Source organism: Mytilus trossulus, chromosome 9 (assembly GCF_036588685.1).
Source record: "Mytilus trossulus isolate FHL-02 chromosome 9, PNRI_Mtr1.1.1.hap1, whole genome shotgun sequence".
In the NCBI taxonomy this organism is placed as follows: domain Eukaryota; kingdom Metazoa; phylum Mollusca; class Bivalvia; order Mytilida; family Mytilidae; genus Mytilus; species Mytilus trossulus.
The window spans coordinates 1,259,251-1,285,337 of NC_086381.1; the positions used below are offsets into that span (position 1 = coordinate 1,259,251).

A 26,087-nucleotide genomic window follows, 5' to 3' on the forward strand; every position below is an offset into this window, starting at 1 on the left:
GTTTGAATTGTTTTACATTGTCTTATCAGAGCCTGTTATTGCTGACTATGCGTTATGGGCGTTGTTCATTGTTGAAGGCCGTACAGTGACCTATAGTTGTTAATGTTTGTGTCATTTTGGTCTTTTGTGGATAGTTGTGTCATTGGCAATCATACCACATCTTCTTTTTATGCCCCAGCTACAATAGTAGAGGGGCATTATGTTTTCTGGTCTGTGTGTTCGTTCTTCCGTTCATCCATCCATCTGTCCCGTTTCAGGTTAAAGTTTTTGGTCAAGGTAGTTTTTGATGAAGTTGAAGTCCAATCGACTTCAATCTTGGTACACATGTTCTGTATGATATGATCTTTCTAATTTTAATGCCAAATTAGAGATTTCACCCCAATTTCACGGTCCACTGAACATAGAAAATGATAGGGCGAGTGGGGCATTCGTGTACTAAGGACACATTCTTGTTTATATTAAATCTAAGTTGAAATGTTATTTTCCAAAGTTTTAAAATCATTTCCATTCTTGCAACTGTGTTTTACATCATTGTACTGGCATACATGTGTCATGTGATCTCATGCATGGATGTATTGTGAATGTTTACCAATGATAGATGTCTTTTATTTAGGTGCTTTGTTTCACCCTTGGTTTAAGAGCCTCATACTAGAGTTTCCTGTCCACTCTGAGTTTTATTGTAGTTGTCCTTCAAACCTTTTATTGTTACCATTGTTTATGAAAGGAAATAACAATTACATACTTAACATGTGACCTATTTAAATCCTAAAACTCTGATAACATTTTAAAACATCAGCAGTTAGAACTAGGAAGAAACAACCACCTTAAAACACAGAAAATAAAAAAAATCTATGAAATACAAAATTTCAAGTTTTTGGTATAGGTAGATGTAAAGTTTCGTAACTCTTGTTATTTAGGGTAAAAGAAAAAACTATGTGAATTAAGTTTTTTTATCCTACATTGAACTTTTGATGTTGTCCCTAACTAAACAGAAATTATTATTCAAAATGAGAATGTGTTTTTGATAAAGGTCATGTAAGGCATGCTTAAAAAACACCCAAGGTTGTATTACAGAAGTTGTCTAATGTTGACAGACCTACACAAAACAATGTATTTGATAGTGCCTTTTTTTTCAGGAAACTTTGTATGTCATGCTTTTATAATCCACAATTGTTTATTTTTTAACACATTTTATTTTATCATTTTCAGGTCTTTTGAGAGGATCAGTAATTGGTGGACCAAGAAAAGTTGTTTCTCAAATTTATGAACATGTGGCTGTGCCACTCAAAAGGACAGGTGGTAAGAGGACCTCACTACCACTAAGCAATATGACCTTTGAACCTGTAATGGAAAGAGAAGAAGATGGTGGCCATGACAAGAGACCAGACGTTGATAAGTCACATGACTTGAGACCCATTAAACTCTCAGGGATGAAAGAGGATAGCTCATTTGATGATAAAGATGAATGGGACCAGGTAGGCTATAGTTTGGAATATCACTGATTAAAACCATGACTTGTGAACACTTATTAAAATCATAACTTGTAAACACTGATTAAAACCATGACTTGTATACACAGAATTGTTCAAATAAATGGCATACATATTGTGATTCTGAAAAAAAATCATATGTATTGTAAAAGCTACATATAAACTGCAATGAAGAGAAACAAGATTTCTCTGTGCAAAGGAAGGATTCTTTCTGTTATACTAGGAAACAAAATTAATCACTCTAAGAAAAAAGTAAAAGCTCTAATTATTTTTTTTCTAACATATTGCAGACATTCATTTTTTTTTTTCATCTTTGAATCTATATACAAAAAAGTGAAATATTTACTGTATTATTTAAAGAACAGATTAATTTGAATCCGTCCATGAATAAATAATGTGTATTGAGTAATTATTGACCTGATTTACCCTTTACAGATAGCAGACATTGTGTCAAGTTTTGGAGGGAAACTGTCTCATGATGAATCTGTGTCAGTTAATGACACGGACATGAACCATCTTTTAGAAGGTACAAACAGTCTGGTGATCCTGAACAGTGACTGGTTCCCTATTGACTAATTTAATGTTTTGTTGCCTTGCTTGAATATTTGCTTGAGAAATGATTTTATCAAGCCAATTCTTCAGCTCTTTAACACAGAACAAGTAGTGCTTTAACTGAAAGCGTAACAGTTTAAAATTATTATTTGAAGGTTATTTAGCAATCAGTATTGTAGACAGGATTAAAGGTCAGAGGGGCACACTTTTATGAGGAAGGGCAGGTTATCACCTTTCTTTGAAATAGACAAAAATGCAATTGATTATAGATTTATGCTTTTGATGGATTTTTTTTTAATTTAATTGAAAAAGCTTATTCTAAAGCTTGAACAAAATTTTTTCTCATTGAAAAGTATGTTCCATCTGATACAAAACTATAGAGGAGTGATGTGCCCCTTTATTTAGGGCTAGCTAGAACACTGGCAACGCTTTAAACTAAACTCAAATTGCTTACTGCAAGAGCTTTGGCTTTTCAGAATTGTGTCTAATGCCTCAGCCAATTAATTTGACTTTTAGTAATAGATTTAAAGAATGTGCAAACATGAGTAAAATGGCAGAAAGAATTTAGAGAGACAAATTAATGAGCAGGAAATATTAGGAGAACGAAATACATCAACATATTTGACATTTCTCTTGGCAATATTCTGGTAATATAATTTGTAAAAACTCCCATTACATAATATACATCTGTGTTTATATAGCTAAGAACTGGCTTTATAAAACAGAATGACTTTCTATACATTTTTAGGTGGAATGTTTACGAACTTTAAGCATGTTGGGTATAATGTTCTTTCTAAAGAGCAGTCATTCTGGAATGTTTTAGACCTAGCATGTTAAATCACTTTCCACTTCTTACAGGTACAGATTCAGCATGAATAATGTGCCTGTTTAGGGGATGCACCTGGGATGGATTTGTAAAGGTATCAATACTGGCGGCTCCTAACCTTATTTTCACATGTTGCCTCCTGTATTGGTTCTTTTACGGTAAATAATCCTTTTCATCCTAGGTGCATTCCTGTTGATTTTCACAAGTAATAGTTTATCACACTTTGATGATTATAAGTATAACTATTTTCTTAATTTAAGGATCTATGTATTGATAACTTTAATTTAAGGATCCATGTATTTGTAACTTTAACTATAAAAGATACTCAAATCCTTCCTAGCTGATCGAGTTTCCTCTTGATTATAAAGTCCTTGGACTTTTACTTACTAACTCAGCATATAAAGTTCTGGGACAGGTCAATTTCTGTACCTACCAAAGTATACCATCATTTTCGTTCAAAAAGAAAAATTCAAAGACCATCTTCTAAAAATGTTTAAGTTACATAATTGATAAATTTATTTTATTATCAAATATGCATTAAAAATGATCAAACAAGAAAATCAATTGAGCATATTTTAAAAAGACGGATGTCTTTTCATGTTAAATTCATATTTTGCAAAAATATTTCTAACTGTTGCAAGTGTGGTAGACATTTATTTGTAGTGACATCTTCATCTTCCATTACTTTGAAGAAAACAACAGGATTTTAATTTTTATTTCAATAATAATAAAAAAGATCATATTAAATTAGAAAAGATTTTGTTTATCTTTATAGTGTAATGATCTAATAAGTAAAGTGATAATATCTACAACTAAAATTGAGTTTAATCAGGAAATCTGTCCTTTATTCAAGTATCCACCATCGTGTCCTGTTGTCTTCTGCTTGTGTGCATGTCTCTGGAATGTTTTAAATTTATACAAATCTTGTAATAAAATCTAAGAGATGGATCGGATTTCTGTTAATATTTCGGACCAAAAAGTAAGTCTTAAAAAGTATTAAGGAATTCTTTTTTTTTATTCGAAAATGGTTAAGAGTTTAACTTGTAATTAACAGATTAAAATGTTTATTTTCACTTAGAATTTGTTTACAAGATTAAATTTTGAATGTGGTAGATTTACTGGGATCAAAAATATTAAAATAATTGTAACTCTTAAATGACAACTTAAAAGGTTACTGTGGATTCATTTATTTTTGTGGTTTGAGGAAAACTTGCATATTTATGGATATTTGTTTTCATGGTTTGAGGAAAACTTGCATATTTATGGATATTTGTTTTCATGGTTTTGGCAAAGTCTGATTCCTTTAGAAAATTTGTAATTCATTGATGTCATTTAAATTTGCAATTCCCCATCACCCACAAAATCCACGAAAAATTGGTATCCAATGAATATAAATGAATCCACAGTATGTGAAGAGGGAAAAATACCTGTTTTTGAATCTTTATAAAGATTGTGTTTTTGATCCCTGTAAGTATTGACTTAGTTCACCCTCTGGCATGTAAACTATCACCTGGCGTATTCTACTCTAGATTGCTGACATTATGGCCTCCTTTGGTTCAGGGATAGAAAGAGAATCAGTGTTTGTAGAAAAGTTTGAAGCTTTGTTTACTAAACATCTGGCTGCTCCAGGTAAATTTAATACTTACTGCTAAACATTTGGCTGTTCCAGGTAATTTACTTACAGCTAATAATTTCAGGCTATTTCACATTGTTTGACTTCATGTTATCATCCTGATCTAGAAACATTTGTGGTTCTCCCCAGCAACCAAATAAAACACATCAACCATCACAGCTTAATTTAGATCTAAAGCTTGAGTTTCTGCCTAACAATTGGCATAGCATTGGCTTTATGCAGCTTACAGTATTATTCCAAGTTCTTAGTACATCAACTAATACATATAAAGTTTTGTGTTTTGATAAGTCCAAATTTAAGTAAACACAATTAAAGATAGAGATACACATAGTTAATTATTAGGCTGAATTTTATATTTTTACAAACATTGTAAATTTTCAGAGCCAAAATACTAAAATAAATAATGTTTCACTTAAAGTAGTAGATTGTTAGTATATTTTAGTAATTATTACCTTTACAATAGTTTTACTTGACAATAATAGAAAATGATACCAGGTGAACATCATATGAGACAGCAAAACAGCAGCAAAACAAAACCAGAAGAAAACATTTGGTCTGATAGTTTCTCCGCTAATTTGAAGAAAAAAAATCATAACAGTTTCTGAAACTAATTTGGATTGGAGGAGTGCATGCTGTTGTCAAGTGTTGCTAGAAAGTATGCTCTTGGATGCCCAGCTTCCATTTTAAACCAACACTATTGTATATATATGACCTAAAGAATGATACGATTTGTGATGCAAGCTTCTTTAAACATGCTAGCTATTATGTACTCATTCTTTTCTACTCTATTGACAGGTTCAAATGCCTCAATCCATAGTGTTGGAGAATGGTTGGAGTCCCTTAGTTTGGGCCAGTATGAAAATACTCTGTATGCTAATGGCTTTGATGATACAGATTTTCTGGTAAGTCAGCTGTTCATTACAGACAGATAGTCAGACTTGCTTAAGGTTTCGTTGAGGTACAAAATTCACCTTAAACACAAAAAATGTCAAGGACACACTTAGAATGTTAAGGACACTATTAAAAGTCACAGACAATATAAAAATGCTAAAGATTGATAAGATGTGTCTACTAAACAAGACTCTCCCATTGCAATTGCTTGGAAAGCCCATATAAGCCACTTACAGACCAGTGGTTTGTCCCTAGCAAAATATGACTAGATCATTATTAGAGCATATTAAATATACAAAATCCAATGTCTTTTTATCAGATATGAGATATAGAATATTCTAGGTTGCACTTTGTAAATACAGCTGTTGCTCAAAACACGCCTCTTTTGGGGAGTAATTGAATATTCATAGAAAATAAATTTTGTTCATATACTGGTTCCCAGTTATGCTCTCTGTGTTCCATATCACAGAGACAGAACTTGGGAATGTTCCCAGTAAATAAACAGGTGCATATTGTTTACATTGAAATCTGTGGTAACCTTTCATTTGAGGTAGGGGAAGTTAAGAACATTAGTGTAAGTTTAAACTCTGAGACGTTCAGGGCATATAAACGTTGAAAATATGCTGCACAGCCCTATATTTTGTGGTGCATATGAACTTTGAATTCTAGGATAAGTTTTTTTTCAATGCATCATAGTAAAAGTGGTACAGTTTTAGCCGTAAAAGGAGTTGTTGACCTTCTGCTGTTGTTTTTTTATTTGGTCGGGTCGTTGTCTCTTTGACACATTCCCCATTTCCATTCTCAATTTTATCCTATGGGAAATTGCATTGTGAATATTTACAGAAATGCAACCTCTAGTGTATGGACAGGAGACAAAATGTACCTTAATGTTCTTCTAATAAAGTATGTTCTTTTCCCTACTGTCCATTTTTGACATGTAAGTGAGACCCCTTGAACTAATAATTGAATGATCAGAAATCTTGGAATACTAGTAAACATAAATATAAATGTTCAAACAAAAAGGAATTAATGAATTATTCGAATATTATACAACTGTACTTATACAAAATTTTATAGATTGTAAGATACAAAACTGTTTGTTTTTTTCTAAAGGGGGAGAAAATCATGGAAGAACAAGATCTGGAATCTATAGGTATCTCAACATCTGACCACAGAAAGAAGATACTGGACCAGGCAAAGAGACTTCCACAGATTAAACCTATAAGTATGTGGTATAAGTTGTAATATATCTACTGGCATAGTATAATATAGATTTAAGTGCTGGCAATACATAGTTTCCTTCAGATAAAATAATAAATATGTAACGAAGCACCAAAAAAAAAAAGTGAAACAATTTTTAAATTTTATGTATGATAAACTTGATATTTTATTCCTAGATAAATACACTGACAAAAAAAATCACAATTTACATCTTAACCTAGATCAGTTGTCCTTTTCTGAGAATCCTGTTAAAATCAAGGGCAGATAATTATACTGAGTTTAATAGGACAATATGTGTATTTTGGACTTTTCAAAAAAATAAGATGGATCCCCTATTTTCATTTGATATTTCAGAAGTATTTATGAAAGAATTTTATGACCCACCTACGATAATAGAGGAGCATTATGTTTTCTGGTCAGTTCGTCTGTCTGTTCGTTCGTCTGTTCTTTCGTCCCAATTCAGGGTTTAAGTTTTTGGTCAAGGTAGTTTTTGATGAAATAAAAGTCCAAATAACTTGAAACTTAGTACACATGTTCCCTATGATATGGTCTTTCTAATTTTAATGCCAAATTAGAGTTTTTACCCCGATTTCACAATCCACTGAACATAGAAAATGATAGTGTGAGTGGGGCATCCATGTGACATATTCTTGTCAAATTTTTTGTATTTATTAATAAGAAGATATGATCATATGAAAGCAGATGTAAGCAACTTTAAGTCAGTGAATGACCTTCAACAATGAGCAAAAACCATACTCCATAGAAATCTATTTTAGAAACCAATACAATACAATATAAGAATCCACTACAATATTTTAATTGCCATCAACACCAAATCTTGTGATATAAGGCTTTAAGTTGAGATTTATAGATTCTTCAAATATTAGGATAATGTTTGCAAAGCTGTTTATTACAGATGCTGATTGTCCACCAGTGTCCGTGGAGGTTTGGCTGAACAGTTTACGATTACCTCAATACCTAGATAAATTTATATCTCATAAATATAATACAATGGAGAGAGTTTTACAAGTCTGGGAGTTGGAACTCAGTACAGTAAGTAAAACGTAGAGAGTAAATAAAGCTAAGTTTAAAAGTAGTTTTTATGACAGTGGTGAATCTCAAATACTTAGAAGGAGTGTTCATTTACAAAACCAGATTATTTACTGACGATCCATTTATTTTTCGTAGGAACCAATTTTTGTGGATTGAACAAAACTTATACTTTCGTGGACATTGAAGTTCGTGGTTCTGCCAAGTTTTATACAAGCCTCTGGAAAATTTGTTATTCATTGAACATTTAAATTTGTAGTTCAACTGTACCCATTGTCTTTAACAGTGTTTATTTGTTTTCAAGGGGGCGTCGTCGGAACCCCCCTGGCTACGGGTATGAGTACCCAGGGTTAAGAATATGTCAGGTATTAGTCAATAAGACAGTAACCTAAGATATCTAAATAGAAACATACATTCTGCCATAGTATACAGGTGTCCTTACAATGGGTCAGGCTCTTAATCATCTAAAGTTTGTATAATTGTGTATACTAATTATCTTTATTGTTTTCCAGGTTTTAGATCTTTCATCAATGGGTCACAGAAAGAGAATATTGGCCTCATTAGGGGACAGATCTCCTCCAGAACGACAGTTTGCTTCATTGGTAAAAAACTTTATTAATGAGCCATGTTAGAAAATATACAAAAGTAAAACAAAGTAGACCCAATTTCTTTTCACTTTTGTTTGAGGATTAAAATTGAAAATTGTGTGTCAATTCCTGGTTCTGCCTTGATTTTGCTGTGATATATTTCATGTAAAATAACAAATTCACATCTTAAGTAGTTATCAAAGGTACCAAGTTCTATTTCAATAAGCAGTAGCAGAATTTTTCACTTTAACAGTGAGCTCAACATTTGTAACATTTTGTGTTGAGGTAGTCACGAGTATCTGCGGTTAAGAGTTTATTAAAAAAAGAACATATCTATCTTTTAAATTCATTTTCTAAAGACGAAAAGTCAACAACAAATATACCTGCATATGTTAAGATTATATAAAAGGTCATCAATTAAAAACTTGATTGGAAGCGGAGGTATACAAAAGATAGTTGGTCAAGTTTTTAAAGTTTTTTACAAGATCTTTGCTTAAGGGGAGTTAATTCTTTACAAATCTTTTTGCTTGTACATTATACCAAAATTAAAACAACTAATCTAACAAGGAGCAGAAATATGTTTTATTAAGTTTTGTCTTGCAATTTATGACTGATTTATTTATTTATTACAGAAAAAGAAGAGTCGAGTAGAAGATCACCAAGACAAGAAATCTCCATTTACAGACATCAACTTGTTCAAAGATTATACTAAAGTTAAACCATTAACCTCAACCTCTGAAGAGGACAAGTCTTCCAAACCTCAGACTCCATCTGTGGAAAATAGTGATAATGACGAAGTCTTCCATAACAATGTACAGGTACTACATTCCCCTCATAGTATATAATTAGAAATGACTAATTTATGAACATTTTATAAAACTGAAGAAGTTAAGGCTCTTTGTTTTGACGTTAATTAGTTTAGATGTCAGTAGGTGAAGTATAACTAGTAAACTGGTCCATAAATTACCATTAAAGACCCATAACAGTCTTAGACCTACCAACCATTGATGTTGCTGCTGAACAAAACAATATTGTGGATTCAGTTATCTTTCTAGGTTCCAATTTCGGTGGATTTAGGAAAATTAGCATTTTGGTAGATGTATGATTTCATGGTTTTGCCAAGAGGGGAGGAGGTCATTTTCACTTTTATCATTTCAGAGAAATAGTAGTTGATTGTCAAAAAAGAATTGTTGGTTTCTGGTTAATAAGGGAAAAACTTTCAAGATTTAAATTTTAATAACATGTTTTGGATCGAAAGTTCAGTTTCAATTTTCAGTTCTAAGTTGTAGAGTCATGGTACTGAATTGCTAGAAATTTTGTGAATTTTTTGTTTTACTGCTAAAAAATGGAAAACTTTTTTTTCTTGACTGATTGAAATCCTTAAGTAGTGTTTAACTGAGATTTAGTTTTGTAGATTTGATTTTACTGATAGTAAGTGTTGTTCATGTTGTATAAAACTAACTTATATGTTTTTCAGGGTAAGAGTATAAAGGACACATCGATACACATCCGACCTCCTCACCAAGCCAATACAACAGCTCCTATAAAACAGTGGCGCCATCGTCCAGAGATGTTAATCAAAGGATGCTGTAATTATACAGCGCAGGTGAGTGAAACAGTGGCAACATCTACCAGAAATATTTTATTCCACAACATGTATGCAAATACATGTAACACGTACATGTTATGAAATCAAATATTTCTGGTAAATAGCAGCCACATCAATTGAAGATTATCATAATCATGTTGTGTCTTTGTAAAGTGCAATCACCTTTGCCTTTAGTTAATTATTAGCTTTTTTACTAAGGATTTTAGTTTGGAACTTTAGAATGTATGTTACTGTATATATGTCATTGTTGCGGTAATATTTAGAACTAAAGTTATCTCCCTTTGTCCATAGTTTTAGTTGAACAAATTCTTGAAGTATTGCATTTCAATGTTAAACACATTGCAATGTTTAATTTAAAGTTCCCAATGCTAAATGAATGCAATCTTTACACTTGATATGTTCTTGTCTCTAGTTTGATGATATTGAATTGAGAACTAAAATGTTTTTGTTTATTTAGCACTTTCTTTTATCCTTAGATCATTTAGTTTAGAATATATAAACAACTTATTTGTTTAAAATTTACATTTGTTTGTTTCTGTATATTTTCAGTATCTTGGATCAACTTTGGTCAAAGAATTAACTGGTACAAGTTCTACAATAGAAGGCATCACAAAGTTAAAGGTAGGTTTAATTCTTTACAAGGTCATGCTCCGTCTAATGCTGTGGTACTGGTAGTTAATTTGCTAGAAAAATATCTTGAATCATGCCTGCCTTTATCACATCATAGCAAAGCAACAACTTTATAGAGCAGATGTGCATTAATAATCATAGGTTGTTCAGCCTGAGTGATTTTTGTTTTGACCTCTTCTTTTTTCTTGATAAAGGATATTAACTAGAGGATATCATTGTTCGTTGATGTTATAAATGGTGTATGATTCAAGATTTCTTTTCTGGTTTTATCGATAAACTTTTGTTTGCAATTTGTAAGCGTGTATATCTAGAAATTAGAACTGCTAGTTGAAACATTTAGTTGGAATTAAATTATATTTAAGACTTCATTCAAGTTTTTAACTGTAAATGGAGCTTCATTTAGAGAATAGCCTTAAGTAGCTTTTAATTGCATCACATGTTATTAATTTTCCTTTATTTTAATGTAACACTTTGTTTAATTACTAACAGACTAAGTTTAAGAGGAAAATTCAGGTTTGTTGTAAATATCAGTTGGTGTCAGAAGATGTCTGCATGCATTTAACCTTGTTTAAATTTTAAATTGTTTTTTTACAATCATTCTTTATTTAAATATTATAAAATAATCCTTTAGTCCTCACCTCACCCAATATATTTTCACTTTTAGTTCGTTTTATGTTGTTATATTTTTTCAGCTTTTCCCTTTATTTTGTTTTTCATTAAAGGATTGAGTTACCTCCCCTGTGCCATATATCATGTTCCTAGTATCATGTTGTGAAATCTACCTTCTTGTTTTAAACAGTTTAACATGTTTACTTTGATTCAGTTCTGTTTTTTTCTTGTATTTTCCTCCATTAATTGTGGAGCACCACCCTAAGGTATAGTTCTTTGATATAAAGCAGCATTTTGTTCGAAATGACATAGTTTTCTGTTCTTCAGATTCTGGAAAGATAAGTATTTGTAAACTCAAAATTGTCTTCTTTCCCCTGTCAACAAAATCATTTATTTATAGATATGAGGTCAAAGTCTATAAACTTCAGAAGAATAGAAGTTTGAAGGAAAACTAGCTTCTGTTTCACCAAAAATTGTAGGCCGCCATGTTATTTTATAAGAGGTTCATGGCAATTGAAATATTAATATTTTCTGTCTATAAGTTAACATTTATATAAACCTACAGAAATAAAAACTAATTTATAATACAATCTGATGGAACCATTGTAAAGTTGTAGGAATATTAACGGAGATTTATTGTGTATGTATTGTGTATTTAGGCACACAGTCCCCGATTGGTAAATATTTACACAAATTATATATGTCAGTATTGCTTATGTACCTATATCTAATTTATTAGAATTACAAACAACAACAAGTGAGACTATTTTATATTTAATTTGCTGGCTTGTTCAATGAACAATTGGCATGTTACTATGATTTAGAGTGGACATATTTTTACTGAAGACTTTATTCTTCTTTTCTATTTTTACTGACTGTTATTTTTGTTTACCTGACAGTGGATGCTCTGACTCATTGAATGCCTTTCATGTATACACATCATTAAAATAACAGTATCTTCTGTTCAAATTTTGATGATTTACCAATTTTCTTTTCATTTCTTTTCTATCTTGTAATGATATATAATATACCATATATCAGAAAATAAAGACAGTCATACTAACATACAATTTTGAGTTATTTATAATACAAGTAATACTGTATTCATACCTGCTAACCTTTTAAAATGCACATGGGGGTTTTACGTGAAAGATGGTTTTTATAGTCCTACAAAACCTTTAAGGGGGCCTTCAAATATATTCTAATGTGGTTTTTTGGTTTCTTCATGCTTTAACAATCTCATAGCCATTGTTAAATTACTTGTTTTCTTAAAAGTAGTGGACAAAATTGCTCTTACCATTTTTCCATTTGGGAGCCTCCATGGGGGAAATCCCCCACAAATAGTGACAGTTGGCGGGTATGTGTATTATACATAGCTGAGTATATGTGATAGGTTCTTGTAAAAGGTTGTATTGAAGATAAAGCTACAGTCTCCTAAATATGTGTTTGCCTTATTTAGACCTGCAAAGGAAAATAATAATGTAATGCATTTTTCATACATAAGAATCTGTTGTTGGTTTACACATCTGGATTAGTTTCTACTGTAAAAACCTAAAAAGACAGTCTTGTCAGCCATTGAATGTCTACTACATAAAAAGTAGTTATTTATACTGAAGAATCATATCAATAAATCTACAGTTAGATTATACAGATATATATACAAATAAGAAAAGATGTGGTATGAGTACCAATGAGACAACTCTCTATCCATGCCACAAAAAATAAAAAGTTAACAATAAAATGTCAAATAACGTCCTCAAATACAGACTCAGTTCATACAGAACACCAGTAGTAGAGCTTATATACATTCCCTCTTATATGCTATAACCATCAAACTGCTTTAAATTATTTAAAGGTTCACACCAATGTATCTTTTAATAAAATATACTTTTGTTAATTTTATAAGCCATATATTCCTGTACCAGCCTTATTAGATAAACATGTTTTATAATGTACATGATAATTTATTTAAACAGTTTTATTTTAACAGAAAATTTGACCCATACTTTATGTGACTTCTTTATTGTGCTAGTCAATGAATGAAGTAAAAACAGCAAGAGTTATCCCTCTTGAAACACTTAGTAAGAATATTTTACATGAACTAACAAATGAGCTAAGAGTGAAATAGAAGTAAAGTATTGCTGTCAGAGATATATTATTTTGACTATGTATATTTTAGAAGAGTAACTGTGATCAGCCATATAATTTTGTTTGGACTTGTTAGAATGAATAAGGCCTTTAGTTTTCTTGTTTAAATTGTTTTACATTGTCTTATCCAGGCCTAATAGCTGACTATGCTGTATGGGCTTTGTTCATTGTTTGAAGGCCATATGGTGACCTATAGTTGTTCATGTCTGTGTCATGTTGGTCTCTTGTGGATAGTTGTCTCATTGGCAATCATACCACATCTTCATTCTTATTAAATTCTCAAACACAGGATGATAGTTATAGAAATAAGGCGATGTGGTATGATTGCCAATGAGACAAATATCCACCAGAAACCAAATGATACAAAGTTAACTATTAAAGGTAAACATATTTGAGTTCATTTTCAAATGGATCTTAGTTGTAGAGAGGTTTGACAAGTGTTATCCACTGTCCTATTTGTAATACATTTCCCTGTGTTAATTAGATTCAGTTTGAATTTGTTCAGGTTGAGTAAATTTAGGAAGTTAATGGTTTTGGATAATGAAAATTCCTAGAAAAGATCAGCTCTCAAGGGGAGAAAAACAAATTTTCAGCATTTTCCTGACTGTTATTGAATATGGTTTAATGAAATTGTTTGATAATTTTAAATACAAATCCAGTTTGAGTAGGACACATTTCATGTTTTACAAATAGAGTTATGCCCCTTCATGTACTTAAGAATCAGCTAAATTTTAGTTTATTGCTCAATAATTTGGATATTATAATCATTTCATTTGTAATGGTGTATGTTACCAATAAGCCAAATTGAATAACAGTTTGACAAAGTTATCATATGTTAGATTCTATAGTTGCGCCTTCTAAATTTACATAGTGGGAAAAAGAAGTTCAAGATAGGGTTTTGTGTTCAAAACTACTGTTTAGTGCTCTTTTGTTCATATGTATCAAAACTGTTAATAGTAGAGGTTGTTGCAGTCGATTTATGTTGCAGACAAACACTTTTAAAGTTGGGACAGTTACAAAATAACTGCAGCAGTGAAATTTAACAACTGTTACATTTTTAACAAACATTATCAGTTTTAGAACGACTGTTACTGGTATGGACAGACGTTTTTTCGTCCAGTAGTGAATTTGTCTCACCTGGCATTAATGTTAGAAAAACTAAGGATTTTCTTATCCCAGGAATAGATTACCTTAGACGTATTTGGCACAACTTTTTGGAATTTTGGGTCCTCAATGCTCTTCATCTTTGTACTTGTTTGGCTATACAACTATTTTGATCTGAGCGTCACTGATGAGTCTTACGTAGTCGAAATGCACGTCTGGCATATTAAATTATAATCCTGGTACCTTTGATAACTAATTAGAGAATAAGTGAGACATACATGCTGTTGCAGTTAAAGTCACAGGGGGGAGTTAACCATTTTTAAATTTTAAGAATTAGTCATACAAGCCAAACATATTGTATTGGCAGTTAGTCGATATATATTGTACTGCATTAAATGTTTTTTTTTAAATTCTAACCTAGGAAAAGTTTTATGACTAATTTATGTACACCCATTTTAAGTGTACCAATTGATACTTATAATTCCTAATTAATTGCTTTATTTGATTTTCAAATTAAATGAATAGTAATTGATGGTAAATTTTGTTTACTCTTTCAATTAGCATTACTGGCTTTGATCAGTCTATTACCACGTATAGCTACTCTTGTTAATCTATGATCCGTGCCATATCAATTTCATTTTCACTGTAAGGTTCCGTGATCCGTGCTGGAATCTGGTATATTGGGCATTTGATAACTTACACAACTATGAACTAAGTTGTATTTGTTATATACATTAAACAAACTTATATCTTTTTCCCTTATTTGTGATTGCTCTTCGTTCATGCTGCTTTGAGCGATTATTCCACATTCATTCCCAAACTGACAAACGGTTGCATACATCATTTCACTAGGCAAATCTAATGTGTATTGGACCGTGAACAAGTACCATCTATATTATGATGACATCAAATTGTGGCAAGATGATTTAATTAATCGCCTTAATTACTTCTCATTCTGGTGTACGTTTCTCCATTTCACATCATATTTGATGCCCGCGATGGAGAATAAACGTTCCATACTTTGAAGTTTATGTGAAAAGCTTGATTTAATATGTACAGAATGCTTGATCATTAATTTTTCCTGTTTTTGAATAAGTCTGTCTCTCCATGAAGAAGTCGCCATTAACTGACCTATACAAAATGTTTGTAGTATTGGTTTAGAAATAGAAAATCAAAGGATGTTGATTTCGTCCTTTCTGATTGATGTTGATTTGGGAATTTCTGACATTATTGGATTGTATGCAGCGCATCATATTGTATAGAAGTAATGAATCCTATTTTTCCTCAGCAAGACTCATCCAACCTTACTTAACTCAATTGAGCGTACCTACGATTTTACACAAATCAGTGTCATTACTTTGCCTCTATTATAATAGATGACCCGCACAATGAAAATTAAATTTTCTTCTTCAGTATTATTTGAGTAATTCATCTTATAAAAGGTTTAATTTCTTTCTCTTTTTATTCCGTTGTAATCTGATTCTAGGCTTTTGAATACTGAATGAAATTGACATTTTATCAAAATAGATTAAATATCAGATTCTTGTACAGAAATAAATCTGAATGGAGAGATTCTCTATCAAGGTTTAAAATATAAATTAAAAAAAATATGTGCAAAATCTCAAATATCCAGCCTTACCAATCTTAATGAATTTTACTTTGGGTGGTATGACAAAAAATTGAATTTAAAGTTTCAGACCAAGTGCATTGTTTCTGGGAGCCTCTTTTACCAAAATTTCTAGTTGAAAACTTTATCACCAGGAAGTAAGATCAAAACTGAATTTTTGGGCAAACAAATGCTTGAAGTGATAATCAGATCATCAAGGTCATGTGATTTAGGAGACTAGAATAAGATGCTTCAGAAAAATTCATCAAGAAGGACTTTATTGGTGCCATTTTTAACTATATGAATCAAACAACACTGCTTTTATTTAGACGAACTTTCAAGTGCATAATCAGGCCTGTAGCCAGGAATTTCCAAGGGGGGGTTCATATGACTCACCAACTTGACTTTAACAGTCAAAATTCGAACAGAACATTGACTTTAACAGTGCTTATTTGTTTTCAAGGGGGGGGTCATACGAACCCCCCTGTCTACAGGTATGATAATAGCGAAATAGTATGATGTGTTTGGTACTTAACACCAATGTCGAAACTAGGTCAGTTATAGTGATATACAAACTCAAAAAGTGAGAACAACTACAGCTTATATGAAATGTTTACAATTTGAGCTTTAAGTAAAGTGACTCGTTTAAATAAGGTCTGCTGAAATACTTCAACTTTTAATTTGATCTCACCACAATTTATCTACAAACCAAAATGAACAAATTTGACAAAAGAGTTGTGAGCATTTTAAATTTCAAGAAAACAGCATAACTGGATAATTATAACACCTTTTAATATAAGAAAACTGGGTTGAATTCTCACAAATAAGGTTATTCTTGTCAACTTCTATTATGTACATTTTTCAAATTGGAAATCTTCAAATGTATCTACAAAATGTCTTGAGCCTTATCATCATCATCATCATATAATGTACCAATTCCAAATTAGGAATTTAACCAGTTGTGGTCACTTTCTACTTTCATCTTGAAGTCAGGTCTCTTGTCATCTGGGTTGAAATTATTCAGAAGATGAATCAACTGAATACAATTTAGAATTATGATCCATGACCATGGTAAAAGAACTTAATTTGGAACTCATATATCTATTTTTGATTACTATATATTTGTGTTATGGGGTTGCTAACTTTTTGACATACAGAACATATCTCATTTTATTTTATCAACTAAATACATTACAAGAAAAAAATTAATTATAGAAATGGGCTATTTTCATGTTATCATGATGAATGTGAATCTTGTCCGCGGACAAAAGGATTAAATCAGTGATTGACACTTTGGCATGCTGGTCTAGGAGCCACCATAGATAATAGTTTTCTCCTGATAAAATGTTAAATGAAGCATAGATATATTAATTCACATCAAGACATTCATCTTCATATTTTATATTTCACCATTTTCACTTTTGATGGTTATGAAGTGTACGTCTCTCGTAAGATTGGATCAGCTGACTCGATCGTTTCCATCGGAGATCATCAGATGTATTGATATCGTTGCTATTTAGCGGAAATCTAAGTGTTGATGAATGTGTTTACAATGATGACATTGGTAGTAGGGTCGTAGATGTCATATGCCTTTGACATTATTCCCAAATCTCGTCATCAATATGGGAAATTAATATATGATGTTGCTTAATGAATCTTGCATCTTATACAACTCAGCACAGATAAGGATGGTGCATGTGTTTCTTTTCTTTAACTTTCATTTCTTTCTGTTCCAAATAATTCATTTCCGACAATTTCCAGAGCAAAAATTAATTTAAAAACAGTAATGACTTCTGCATTCATTTTCAGAATCAGTGAAGCGTTTATGATAAAGATATATAAGGATATAAATCAAAGAGCATTGGTTTAAAGATGAGGCTAATGATGTTGTATTCTTCCTTTTACTCATTAATCATTTTGATGAAAAGATAGATTGTTAAAGTCATTCCCTACATTTTCCTGTTTAAATTTGATAGTGAAATCAGAAATAATCCATGCTTAACAAATATAATGACATTGTAAAGATCAGAGAATTTTCTGCCAGTTTAACCAACAAAAAAATAAATGTTCTATCATGCATTTTATTTGAATTGTTTTTGAGGTTGATGCGGTATGAAAAGTTCTTAAGATTTGAGTTTATTTGTAAGCAATAACATTTTAATTACACCAGAATTTCCATTATTGAAAGGTTAATATTGTATTTCTTTCAATTAGAAAGCTTTAACTACATTTCTTTTTTTTTAGTTACGTTAAAGTCTTTCCAAAAAGTTAAACATTTTTGTCTTGTTATTAATTTGTTCCAAGTATCTAAAGAAGCAGTTTTCGTTTTTAACCTCAAATTTATCCTTCAACAATAAACATTTATATCAATAACCTATGTAAATTATTATTATTATAGTTTATATTACACATACATATAGATGTACACCTTGAAATATACATGTATTTATACAGGGAAAAGTACAAGATAAATTAATTTCAATTGTTATTTGCCTTATTAGCAGGTACAACAACAAAAATCATTTAGTTGTTGATTAATATTTTTTGCTATCCTATACTTACTCACCATTTGTTATTTATTCTTCAGAAATCAGCTGATGCCATAGCAAAGATCCCCACCATTATGTTGTCAATATCATATCGAGGGGTCAAATTTATAGATGCCAAATCAAAGGTGAGATATTTATGTAGTATATAATAGAATTTGTCCCAGTGCTTGTAGTTTTTCAATTACAGGTTTTTTGCCTGAGATAGAGCTTTCACATGTTTATGGAGAGTTGTCTCATTGACACTCATACCACATCTTCTAATATCTGTTATAAGACTATATATATGTTTTTGTTTGCTGTCCTCTTAAAAAAACACTTACTATTAGCAGATGAATTATTCAAAATAATGTTTTTAAAATAATTTTACAGTGAACATGCAATATAATCCTAGAAAAAATATGTTTAATTAACTTACAGTAACTCATCTCTCATATGTTTTTGCTATTTTAAGAAATTGTTTGTTTGTAGCATATCTTTTTATCTGTATAAACTTTTTCTTTAAACTGTGAATTATGTTTTATCATTTCAGAAAGTTATCTGTGATCACGAGATAGTAAACATATTTTGTGCATGCCAGGATGCAGAGAGTATGAACTTCTTTGCATACATCACACGAGACAATGAAACTTGTAAACATTATTGCCATGTGTTCAGTGTAAGGACTGCTGTAAGTATACACACACTAATACACACACACACATATACATCACAAGAGACAATGAAACTTGTAAACATTATTGCCATGTGTTCAGTGTTAGAACTGCTGTAAGTACACACACACTAATACACACACACACACACACACATACATCACAAGAGACAATGAAACTTGTAAACATTATTGCCATGTGTTCAGTGTTAGAACTGCTGTAAGTACACACACACTAATACACACACACACACACACATACATCACAAGAGGCAATGAAACTTGTAAACATTATTGCCATGTGTTCAGTGTTAGAACTGCTGTAAGTACACACACACTAATACACACACACACACACACACCTACACATCACACGAGACAATGAAACTTGTAAAAATTATTGCCATGTGTTCAGTGTAAGGACTGCTGTAAGTATACACACACTAATACACACACACACACATATACATCACAAGAGACAATGAAACTTGTAAACATTATTGCCATGTGTTCAGTGTAAGGACTGCTGTAAGTATACACACACTAATACACACACACACATATACATCACAAGAGACAATGAAACTTGTAAACATTATTGCCATGTGTTCAGTGTTAGAACTGCTGTAAGTACACACACACTAATACACACACACACACACACACATACATCACAAGAGACAATGAAACTTGTAAACATTATTGCCATGTGTTCAGTGTTAGAACTGCTGTAAGTACACACACACTAATACACACACACACACACACATACATCACAAGAGGCAATGAAACTTGTAAACATTATTGCCATGTGTTCAGTGTTAGAACTGCTGTAAGTACACACACACTAATACACACACACACACACACACCTACACATCACACGAGACAATGAAACTTGTAAAAATTATTGCCATGTGTTCAGTGTAAGGACTGCTGTAAGTATACACACACTAATACACACACACACACATATACATCACAAGAGACAATGAAACTTGTAAACATTATTGCCATGTGTTCAGTGTAAGGACTGCTGTAAGTATACACACACTAATACACACACACACATATACATCACAAGAGACAATGAAACTTGTAAACATTATTGCCATGTGTTCAGTGTAAGGACTGCTGTAAGTATACACACACTAATACACACACACACATATACATCACAAGAGACAATGAAACTTGTAAACATTATTGCCATGTGTTCAGTGTAAGGACTGCTGTAAGTACACACACACTAATACACACACACACATATACATCACAAGAGACAATGAAACTTGTAAACATTATTGCCATGTGTTCAGTGTTAGAACTGCTGTAAGTACACACACACTAATACACACACACACACACACATACATCACAAGAGGCAATGAAACTTGTAAACATTATTGCCATGTGTTCAGTGTTAGAACTGCTGTAAGTACACACACACTAATACACACACACACACACACATACATCACAAGAGACAATGAAACTTGTAAACATTATTGCCATGTGTTCAGTGTTAGAACTGCTGTAAGTACACACACACTAATACACACACACACACACACATACATCACACGAGACAATGAAACTTGTAAACATTATTGCCATGTGTTCAGTGTAAGGACTGCTGTAAGTAAATACACACTAATACACATACACACATATACTAATACACATACATACATCACAAGAGACAATGAAACTTGTAAACATTATTGCCATGTGTTCAGTGTAAGAACTGCAGTAAGTATATACACACTAATACACACAGACACACACTAAGGTACTTACTTACAGTCACATACAGACACTTATACATCCTTGACTCTAAAATATTTGGGTTTGAGAGTTTCTATTGGAGGTAAATCATGAAATGTGGTTGTAACCCATAGAATTATAAAGTGTTATTTACAAAATTTGTTTCGCACAAAACACATTCATAATAAAAAATGCTAGATTCTAGCAGACATGATATTTTTTTCATGATTTTATATTTTTCCTCAAATACAACACTTATGTTTATTGCTTTATAGAGAAATCTTTGTGTAAAATGTTGAAATTACATGTATACAAAATTTTCAATTTGAAACACAATATTGATAGAAATAATCATAGAAATAGTGGAACATGTTTTTTCTGGGTATGTATTCCACCAAGTAGAACATTCTCCCAGGGAATTAGACCTCCTTTATTATGTACATTTATACAATGTGAGATATAATTAGATCAGTAACAAGGACTTTTCATGTTACTAATTGATAGTCCATTCAATCTTAAAGTAATCCAAGCGAGAACCACCCTAAATGACCCCGTGACAGAAATCACACAGTTTTATTATCCATCATTAGTGTAAAAGGCAGGTCTTTATGCATTGAAGGCAAAACTGCAAACAAGAAATTAATTATTTCTATTGTCATTGCTACAAGAATTTCATTAAATGATGTTTCGTCCATTGGTAAATCTGTAACGTTGTTATCTCCCTTTTACTACTTAAACCTATGCATGGTTACACACTGTTCGCCCGATTTACCAACAGTTTTCAGTTTGTCCAATTAATTTTACCCATCATTAGGTAAGGGAGGGAAGCCTTGGCGATTCTACATCTGTCTTGACTATCGGCAGGTTTTAATCGCCATCTGTCAGCATACTTATAGTACCTGTCAACATTTAAATCCTCGTCCACGCTTATGTCAAAAAGTCTCCTCCTATCATCACAAAAATTAATTTTGTTTTCAACATTTTGCACCTGAAAATCTGCTTCTACTATTTCAAATTTAACTTTGTTTTCAACATTTTGTACCTGAAATACTTTTGTCAGATGATAGTCACATGTAATTAAGAAGTAAATAATCCAATTATATTTCGTCTTTATTTAAAAAATGATATGAAGCCTAAATGATTTTAAATAAGTGAAAGGTCATTGTATATTGATTTGTGATGAGATAAGATGTTTATATGGTACGTGGGTGGTATAGCTAGGTATAGTTAGGTTCTCCCTTGGTTATAAACGATAGTAATGATGGCAGTTAACAAGGATTTAACAAGTCAAACGACTAACAGCTTTATCTTTATCAACAAATAATTGGTGTAAACAGTCTTTTACATGCAGAACCAGAAAAAATCATTTTCAACTTTTGTTTGTGCATTCCAAAATAAAATTTCTTCAAAATTTATGTTTTGAAAACATGTTTGTTTTTGATTTGCTGAAATATTCGAAAACATCACTGGTTTTTAAGCAAGTTTTTGCCTGTGTGTAAAACATGTAAAATGCACAACTTTCTCTTTTTATGCTCTTTATATAGAGGTTTCACATAAGATAAATACTAACTTGGTAAGAAATATATTAAATGTTACCCTCATAGTAGACTTTATAATAGACATTCTTTCCCTTGTCATTGACTTGTCTGCACCTATTCTTATTGTCAAAATGTCTGAACAATAATGGTTTAAATTGTAATAAACTACGACATAATTGTAGGGTTAAATGTCCGGTAATATTCAGATACCCTTTGGCTTTATCGATGTGTCCTAGACTATGCCTTAGTCAATTGCTTTAATTAACGGTTATCCAAATAGGCACTTGTTGGCTTCGTATGTTATTTATATTAAATAGATTTACTGTATGTTGGCCTTACAAGGGTATTCAAGCATGGATTCTGTGTAAGGTTGGCTATTTTACCCAAGATCATTTAGTATTTTGAAAAAAATATGAACAATAAACAAAAAAATCAAAATTATACTTCAAAGAAATGTTTGTTTTATTTGTTGAATTCTTGAATTAGTTAAAGAAGAGACATTTACACTGTAAATAAATCAACCTAGTTCAGATTTACATGAAGGCTTTCAATTAAAACGTAGCAATGAGGAAAATTTGTTTCAGAATTTATAAACAATCATTTATTAATAAATTATCAACGCAAATTGAATCCAAAAAGTGAAAATGCCATTCATTTAAACAACACCCCCTCTTTTTGGAATATATTGTGTATTCAATGACCTGTATCTCAGGCAATCTCAGTTGTATATGACATTGACATTGTTTAAATACTCCATATTGAAAATTTGAGGGATTTTTATATAACTTAATAAGTTTGCTTGTAAGGAAACTTGAAGTGCACCAAGAAAATCTGCGGTATCTAATATGCAGAGCTTGTATTGCTGTCTTTTCATCATGAACAAAAGTGTCCAGTGTTACACAGAAAAGCAAGTTTGAAATGCATTTTCTGACAATGGTTTTATTTTATTTGTTCAAGGGAATTCCCCCATCTATTATCTAACTAAAATAATAATAAAACAACAGATTACATACAACTGACATGTTTTTAACACTCCTTATTTCCTAGAAATGATATATGACTAACAAAACCTGGCTATAAAGAAAAGTCATAAGCATTGTTGGGGAACAATTGGAATAGCTTTTATACAAGAAATTTTATTTATAATTTCCATTACGTTATTATGCACTAAAATCACTTCAATGACAAATTAGCAAAATTAAAATGAATCCATTAAGATTAAGCGTCACAGGAGATTAAGTTTATCCCTATATGGATTTATTAGTAGTGACCTACGACTCCTACCGAACAGGCTTTATACCCCATGTGGGCATGACTTTTGATCTCGCCTTTGAAGTCTGGTTGAGAACTGAGATTTCATGCAATTATTGTTGTCGACTAACAAACCATTACGGAAAGCTAAATAATTGTATTTTAAGAGTCGTTGTTGGATTTTGTTTTATGGTAGATGAACATTGTATTGTAGTGGTGTATTATTGGCCAAGAACATCTTCCCTCTTTGATCTGCTCCCTGCAGGGCAAGCTTATGCTAAGTACACATGGCTGCTTATTGTTGGCTGTGTTACCCAACACATTTATTGACTTGTTAATAAAGCAATATCTGCATTTGGTGCACTTTAATTTCCTCACATAACTAAAATTAAATATACATGAACAAGAATTCTGTTGAAGATATTATTTATCTGACATCATATCAATGATATAAATGTTTAAATGTAAATTTTGGTTAACGCAGGTAACATTTTCTGCAATGATGAGATTTCTGTCAAGAGATATTTGAATAATGTTTTGGTAATTGTTGAAATAAGTTTTGTCTTGGGCAAATACTATTCCAACAAGACCCAGACTTATAAATGTTTAAATAAAGCTTTTTCATAAATTAAACTAACCAGTCGCAGCAAAATTTGAATTTAACATTTTTGTTTTTTGTTACACTTAATTAATCTGATTATCTGTATATTGTTGTAGGATTTAGCTAGAGAGGTGATTATGACTCTTGGAGAAGCTTTCGAGGTCGCTTATCAGATGGCTCAGAAAGAAAAAGCCGCAGAGGAAGCCAAAGAGTTTGAACGAACACTGAGTCAAAGTGATGCAGACGATTCTTCACAGAGTATATCATCATCAAAAGCTTCGTTAAATACTGTATGACCTTGAGAAAGAGGAAGTAAAAGGTATGAATTATATATAAGTAATGATCGTCCAAAGCTTCGTAAAATACTGTGTGACCTTGAGAAACATGAGGAACTTAAAGGTATAAATTATATATTAGTAATTATCATCCAAAGCTTTGTTAAATACTGTGTGACCTTGAGAAACATGAGGAACTTAAAGGTATAAATTATATATTAGTAATTATCATCTAAATCTTCGTTAAATTCTGTATGACCTTGAGAAAGAGGAAGTAAAAGGTATAAATTATATAATACTTTAATAAACCATTTAATACATGTGTTCAGATGTTATACAGCTGTGTACATGCATTACACTTTACAAATTACATATAATACAAAAATAGATGACAATTTTATTTGATTTTTCAATTCACCTCAACTCCCACTCACTCATTTTGTTAATAGCCATTTTATTGCGTAAGAAAACAAAAACTTATTTACGTGATACACAGATGTCAAATATTTATTGCTTGGTGCACTGGTTCTGACCAGTTTGATAATTTTTTATACTAAATCTAAGGAGTGCTTAAATTCCAGCTTGTACAAATTTTTACCCACTAATGATACTGTAAATTAAGAAATAATAGCGATGTTTTTAATATTGCAAAAAATGCGACAGGGTTATAATAGCAATAATTGAAACTCGTTACTGGTTTTGGAAGACCATTTGATGTTGGAGTCTAAAATTCCAAGTATATTGCACTTAAAAAATTAATATAGATTTTGTAAAGAAAATTTTCCTGGTGTTTTTTTTCTCATAAAGATTGGACAAAAATGCAGACTATTGTTGTGAACAATATGACTTAAGATTTAATTATCAGCAAATTAAACAGAGGATGTTAACTGGTCAGTCTCTTTAAGTCCAATAAGGTATATGTGAAAAATAATTTCTATGATGTATTTTTTTCTTTTGCATTTTTGGGGTCAATCATTTCATTCTTAAAATAAAAATATATAATGGTCCACAAAGATCTGCTGGAGTTATCTTCCTTTGGTTGTAATCTTTTCTCATTAAATCAACACAGGCATATCATAGATCTTCTGTATCATATAACTGTTTAGGTTACATAAAAACTAATCAACCATGATGATTCACTATATTACAATGATACGTGTAGGGGTTACATAAACGATATCAACATTTACAACCTCAATATAATGTCTAACCTTAAAATATACAAAGGGTGCGTATGATGTAATTGATAAGCAGTTTTCTATTTTATTACAAAAAATTAGTAGTGTAATGATTATTAATTCTATATTTAACATGAATAAAAGTGGGAAACGAAAACGTCAACAGTAATTAAGAGATATTAATGTTATTTAATTTTGACGTAATGTCAATGCATGCTATTATTTTTCAAATCTCGTAAACATATTCTATTGTACAAACTCACAGAAAATTTGATCGGACAATGACTATAATTGAATTGCTATATATAGGTCAACCACTGTAG

At 31.3% G+C, this 26,087-nt stretch overlaps 1 protein-coding gene across 8 annotated transcripts in view; it reads left to right on the forward strand.

The window, feature by feature from the left end:
• The window catches only part of LOC134684267 (ankyrin repeat and SAM domain-containing protein 1A-like), a 74,917-nt gene extending 50,206 nt beyond the window's left edge, over positions 1–24,711 (forward strand). For 3 of the 8 annotated variants that reach the window (XM_063543534.1, XM_063543542.1, XM_063543541.1), the window contains 13 exons: positions 1,210–1,475; positions 4,398–4,497; positions 5,297–5,403; positions 6,506–6,617; positions 7,530–7,666; positions 8,176–8,265; positions 8,883–9,068; positions 9,728–9,856; positions 10,409–10,480; positions 10,979–11,002; positions 18,544–18,630; positions 19,035–19,172; positions 24,428–24,631. In XM_063543534.1, the coding sequence (XP_063399604.1) occupies positions 1,210–1,475; positions 4,398–4,497; positions 5,297–5,403; positions 6,506–6,617; positions 7,530–7,666; positions 8,176–8,265; positions 8,883–9,068; positions 9,728–9,856; positions 10,409–10,480; positions 10,979–11,002; positions 18,544–18,630; positions 19,035–19,172; positions 24,428–24,607 (1,628 nt within the window). In that variant the 3' untranslated portion in view covers positions 24,608–24,631. Of the gene's footprint in view, positions 1–1,209; positions 1,476–1,925; positions 2,017–4,397; positions 4,498–5,296; positions 5,404–6,505; positions 6,618–7,529; positions 7,667–8,175; positions 8,266–8,882; positions 9,069–9,727; positions 9,857–10,408; positions 10,481–10,978; positions 11,003–11,757; positions 11,776–11,837; positions 11,856–18,543; positions 18,631–19,034; positions 19,173–24,427; positions 24,632–24,685 lie in introns of those variants that run through there. The other 5 variants (XM_063543535.1, XM_063543537.1, XM_063543538.1 and 2 more) reach the window with 5 other exon arrangements.
• Positions 24,712–26,087: the final 1,376 nt, after the last annotated feature.